Genomic DNA, 5,752 nt, shown 5'->3' with positions numbered 1-5,752 from the left:
AATTCCGTGGCATTCCACGCTATAGAGTAAAGTACATTTTTATGAATGGACTCCATGATCCCGTCTGCGTTTTCACAGAAACCATATGGCCCTAGAAATGTAACCACACTTCAGAACATTTCGGCTTGCCCTGTGTGTTGTTTGAGTTGCAGGGGTGACCTCATGTCACTGTGTCTCTCTGTAGCATATGCGCCCAGATGTGTTCTCAGGTACCGAAATTTGGCACCGACTGATTTAACGTGAATTCGGTCGGTACCCTTAAAAGTACCGAGTTCGGTACCCAACCCTAGTCATGCCGCAGTTCTTGCGAAATTCCAGTATTCACAACACTGGGAGGTTAGCCATGTTAACAAGTAGTCGACAATGAGTTTGTCATTGGATATTTGATATTTAAACCATTTGAACGATGTTTCCAGCAAAAAAAAAAACTAGGACACTTAACATTGCTACATAACTTTGGCATGATCATGTGACTTTCAACATCACCACCATTAAACTTCAGACAATTTGAAGTGTTTGAGTTGACTGTGGACTCAACGAGGCTTTGAATGTTGACTAGCAGATGAGTTTACCTGCTTGATGACGTTTCATGTCCCTGACAACCTCTGTAGTCCCTTGTTTGCAACTGCCTTTTCAAGAAAATCTAAAGCTTTAAAAAGAAATCACTGTCACTTATCAAAATACTCTTCAAGAACACCACTAAGGTGTGGTTTTCTGTAACAGCAGCAGGACTGGCCACATGACCAATGGCCTAAATCCTATTGGTTGGCGATGGACAGTTTTCTTTGCACTGTGATGGAAAAGAGATTAGATCAGCTCTGTTTGTGTCGGTATTTATTGGTGCAAAAACAGCCATTCATTTCAATTAAAATTTATCGTACCAATTTCCGCTACGGATATTCATTTTGGTGTGAGCTGGCCTTCAGGCTGGGCCAATTAGAGACAATTAAATATCATTCACATTTTTGTTTTATATATGCGTAAGCATTTAAGGGGTCATCGGAAAGCTTTGTAAATTATTTATTAATGCGTTTACACAACAGGTTTTGAATTGTTAGCATATCACTTATTAATCGCTTATGAATGTTTTGTAAATGATTAGGTCATCATTAACTAATCACTTATAAATTACTTACAACTGAACGTTATTATAAAGTGTTACCAGCAGCTCTGTTCACAGTAACCCGTTTCGGTGCATGGCCCTTTAAATGCTAATGAGCTTTGCTGACCCCGCCCCTCTCTACCATGGGGTGACGAGCCGTTCTCTGAGACTGTAAACTTTAGCCGCGGAACTTGCTAACTAGCACATTATTAGGAAAGGCGCTTTGCAAAGATTCATAAAGAACCTTATACTCACTTCTTCTGGAGGTGAAGCTGGATCACGAATGATTCGTGCGAACATAGACGCATTTATGTAGATCGGGGGCGCATTCCCTTCAGAAACAAACGTAATCCACTGCGTCTTCAGCGGCTCAGATGTCGAGAGTAAATGACAACTGCTTATGTTCATTATTACATCCAGCAACAAAGCGCCTCAATCGCTTAGGAGTCATTCTTGTCTACACCTGCTCCGGCAGCGAAACAATGGCGGACTGTTCGTGGGAGTCGTGGGAGGGGCCTGGGTCTGTGTGACATCACACCGCCAAGAATCTGTGAACGGCTTGATCTGAGAAAGGGCTTATGATTTATGGGGATTTAAAAAAAAAAAGCACTGGGTGGATTTTTGTCATTATAGGGGGATGTGTACACACTGCCAACACACATTTATGTTCAAACAACATTTAAAAGTGAATTTTGCATCCGATGACCGCTTTAAAAATGATTAAAACTGAACACCTCAGATCTGAGATCAGTTAAAACACACTCATGCGGTCAACCATTGCGATTTTGAAATGTTTCAGAAACCAAAGTTCAAAGCAGTATGACCAAACGAAGCCTTGTTTGCTGAAATCACGTGACTTGGCAAGTTTGCGCCGAACCACTGATTCGAAACAAAAGATTCATAAGGTTTCAAAGCTTCATACACTGCCATTGATAATACATGTATTAATGACTTCTGTAGAGATATTGATTTTCCTTAGTTATTTGAAAATAAATAAAAAAAAATTTTTTTTTTGTACAAGTGGCCATGATTATTGGCGTATGCCAGCCAAATATTGTCTGTAGTAGTAAGTATAGCCAATTTACAGGCCCGTTTTAGTCATTGGTTGAGTGTAAGTGTTATTAATTGTCCCCTTTGTTGTGTCTGTGCCACTTCTTCTGGTTTTCATCTTCTCTGTGGCTGTTTTTTCCCCCAGGCGACTGACTAAGGAGAACGTGAAGCCCTCAGGAAGGCAGATCGGAAAGTTAAGCCACAGTAACCCCACCATTCTCTTTGATTATGTGAGTATTTTATTGCTTGTGACGGCCATAATGGTCCGCTAGACTAATGACGTGCTTTTACAGGGCTACTTTATAATCTGCAGTGTGCCATCAATTTTCATTGCTCCTGAGATGAAAAAGCACGTATAAAAGCTCAGACCAGTGGCCTAATGCCCAGCATCAGAACGAGAGCATGAACACGAGGCTAAATTTAGGCTGTGTTAGTCAGCGGGCTAACGGTAATTGCATTCATCTCCATCGAATGTAAGAAATTCATGACTGGGCCGACCGCGGCTGATAGATCTTCACGTGTGCCAGAAAGTTTTCATCAGGATGCTGCTTTCTGCTGGGTTCGTTCTGAAGAAGTGGTGCGGAGTCTTGTTCTGCTGTCAACGTTCATGCTGCGCACGTCTTCAGCGATGAGAGACTCCGCGAGTTTTGCAGAGAAAAGAAAAGACTTGGAAGTGGCTGACAAAGTGGCTCTTTGAATTCATTAGCATTTCTGAAAAATTCAGAAGATTCAGTGGTGAAATAAAAGACTGAGATGAGCTCTGATGAAGGCTGTGTTATTCAGTCGCTTGCAGAGGACTGCACTTTTCTTATGCCTTTCCTCATTTTAGAGAGAGAGAGAGATAGACAGAGAGAGAGAGAGAGATAGACAGACAGAGAGAGAGAGAGACAGAGAGAGAGAGATAGACAGACAGAGAGAGAGAGAGACAAAGAGAGAGAGAGAGAGAGAGAGAGAGAGGCCACTGACTGATGCTGCTCCCTCTGAACTGACAAACACTCGCCACAGTACAACATCAAATCAAAATTGATTCTGTTTGCTAGAATGAATGTCCCTGGTCTAATTGAGCAATGTATTATTCTACCTGACCAGGGAAATATAATTAGTGGAGCGATTGTCTGATATTGACCAATATTGATCGCAGCAGCGATCATGTGTTTTTATAGGCTGGTTCCCTCGACAAAAAAAAAAAAAAACTATAGAATTTTTCTGTTGGCTTTTTTTTTATTAGCAAACAAGTCAGAATGAAAACAATGTAACATCTCAATTCAACATCATCCAGCCCTCCCTCCCCCCTCCCTCTTTAATCCTGCGGTCTCTTATAATGGGGGGAGCACACTGAATACATAACAGAGTTAACAGAAAAAGTCACATGGATCCTGAAACATGAATTTCCGTAAAAAAAAAAAAAACACCCGCATCATTCTAAGTCCAAGTCATTGTTCTGTGTAATATATTTGGAGATCTTCTCAGCAGCTATAGTCCAGGTCTGTAATGTAGAATGTTGTGCCATAGTCACCCGAGCCATGATATTTCTAACATAATAATGTCTTGAAGTTGCATTAGCCACTTGTACATATCCAAAGTATGTGGAGGGAGCCAGTGTTGTGCTAACAATTTTTTGGCAGATGTCAACCCGGCAAGCCAAATCATTTTTTGCAACTTAGAAAAACTCAACGCTAAACATAGGCTACAGGGCTCTACAGTGCGACCATTTCAGTCGCATTTACCAAAAACACATTGTCTTTGGGACGTCTGAACTGGAAAAAAATACTCATTTGTGTCTGGGTTTTGGCCTACAAAGAATGTATCTTTTTTTCTTTTACAGACGATTCTTGTATATAAATTACATTTTTGTTAAATTTCATCTTTATATCACAATAAAAAAAAATAAAAAAAACATAGCATAGGTTTTCTTTCTCTCTGTGGGACCCAAAATCGATTTCCAATTAAGAAAAAAATGCTTAAATATTGGTAAAACTGATCATACTATGATAGACAAATAGTAGCAATCACAATCAGGTCTATTACAAATGAATACAATCACGTCTTGTCTGTTTGCAATTTCACTTGAAAATACTATGCATTACCAAAGTTTTATATAAGTTTAGTTTGACGTCTTTTAAAGAGAATTTAATTTCTTTCTTTCTGATTTCAGTCAAAAATTTGTATATAGAAAGGGCACAAAAAGGACTTGAATAACACACGTGGACCTCAGGGGGATAAAAATAAAAGTGTATGTAGAAGGAGTGAGTCACTGCTGCAGAGTGCTGTGTTGTTAGGTTAATGAATGTAATGTAATGTTTTCTCTCTCTCTTCTTTCAGATTCTGTCTCAGATCCAGTGGTACGATAACCTCATAAGTCCAGTGGTGGACTCTCTCAAATACCTCACCTCTCTCAACTATGATGTGCTGGCCTGTATCCTTTCAGACGGCTGTTATAATTACACTCCCACTGTATAATAATCTTCCCCCTCCGCTAATAACAGCTCTCCCAGGAACTTGCTGATCTCCTCCAAACTCCCGTAATTTGCGCGTGATTAAAATAGCATGTAATCGCTCACCTTGACTTCATCATCATCACTGAAGCTGACAGCTTTGTGCGTTTAAAATGTGGGAGAAAAGCATTTCTGCAGAGGAAAATTGACTGTTAATTTTCTTTTGAACATGCCAAAACAATGTCTGACCGTATGAGTAATAGTCTGAAGAGTTATCTTTAAAGAGCGAGACGTGGTGTGTTTGAGCCCTTGACCGTGTGGGCAGATTGCATTATTGAAGCTTTAGCCAACCCAGAGAAAGAGAAGATGAAACACGATGACACCACCATTTCATCATGGCTGCAGAGTGAGTGCCGCGTTTCCTCTAAAACGCCTCTTCGATGTGTTGAGATGCCGAATAAATTGAACTTCTGCCTGGCATCCTAATGGACGTTAAATGTCATTTGTTGAAATGGTTTGACCCTGCTGCTAGAGTGTGTCCAGAAAGCAATTTGGAGCACAAATGCGTGACATCCTTGACTTGCCCTGGTACGAATTCTAATGCTCATTCTTATGATAATATTTTGCTTTTGTCATCACGTCTTTCCCTAGGTCTCGCTAGTCTTTGTGGAGCGGTTTTCAGGAAATATCCCATCGAGTTAGCTGGTCTTCTGCAGTATGTGACCAACCAGCTGAAAGCTGGAAAGAGGTACGCTCACATGTTTGTTGCGTTTAAGTCCTGACCTGCCCTTCAAAGAGGCGCTGTGGTGTTTTACCCTGCTCTTTATTAAAACTGTTATTACTATACAAAATCAACTGCTCAGAACATCAACAGCCATCACAAAAACAGTAGATCATCCAAGTAAAGATGCACAGAATCAAGCATATGTAAACTTTGGAATGGGGTACGCCCCCCTTTAAACCTATAAAAACATATACAGGGAAAAAACACCTGCATCACTTGAAATATTGAAAAATAGCATAGAGAGAATAACTGTTATTATTATTCTTCTCTCTCTGTTATTTTTATTTTTTTGTGGGTTTCTTGCTGTCCGCTAAGGTATAGGACACACAGGCTTTCCTCCTCACCAACGACATTAAACACCGTGTCTACACCAGACGCGAG

At 40.4% G+C, this 5,752-nt stretch overlaps 1 protein-coding gene across 7 annotated transcripts in view; it reads left to right on the top strand.

Moving 5' to 3' along the window:
- LOC107741598 (THO complex subunit 2-like) overlaps positions 1-5,752 on the top strand; it is a 106,103-nt gene that overhangs the window by 43,787 nt on the left and 56,564 nt on the right. For all 7 annotated transcript variants that reach the window (XR_001640216.1, XM_016554359.1, XM_016554357.1 and 4 more), the window contains exons 16-19: positions 2,298-2,382; positions 4,475-4,568; positions 4,913-4,993; positions 5,239-5,335. Coding sequence is in view for 6 of the 7 variants with exons in the window: in XM_016554359.1 (XP_016409845.1) it covers positions 2,298-2,382; positions 4,475-4,568; positions 4,913-4,993; positions 5,239-5,335 (357 nt within the window). In the remaining variant the exon portion in view is untranslated. The remainder of the gene's footprint in view (positions 1-2,297; positions 2,383-4,474; positions 4,569-4,912; positions 4,994-5,238; positions 5,336-5,752) is intronic.

Source organism: Sinocyclocheilus rhinocerous, unplaced genomic scaffold (assembly GCF_001515625.1).
Source record: "Sinocyclocheilus rhinocerous isolate Xijiao unplaced genomic scaffold, SAMN03320098_v1.1 scaffold195, whole genome shotgun sequence".
In the NCBI taxonomy this organism is placed as follows: Eukaryota; Metazoa; Chordata; class Actinopteri; order Cypriniformes; family Cyprinidae; genus Sinocyclocheilus; species Sinocyclocheilus rhinocerous.
The sequence above is the reverse complement of the archived record's forward strand: the minus strand, read 5'-3'. Positions and strand labels throughout refer to the sequence as shown.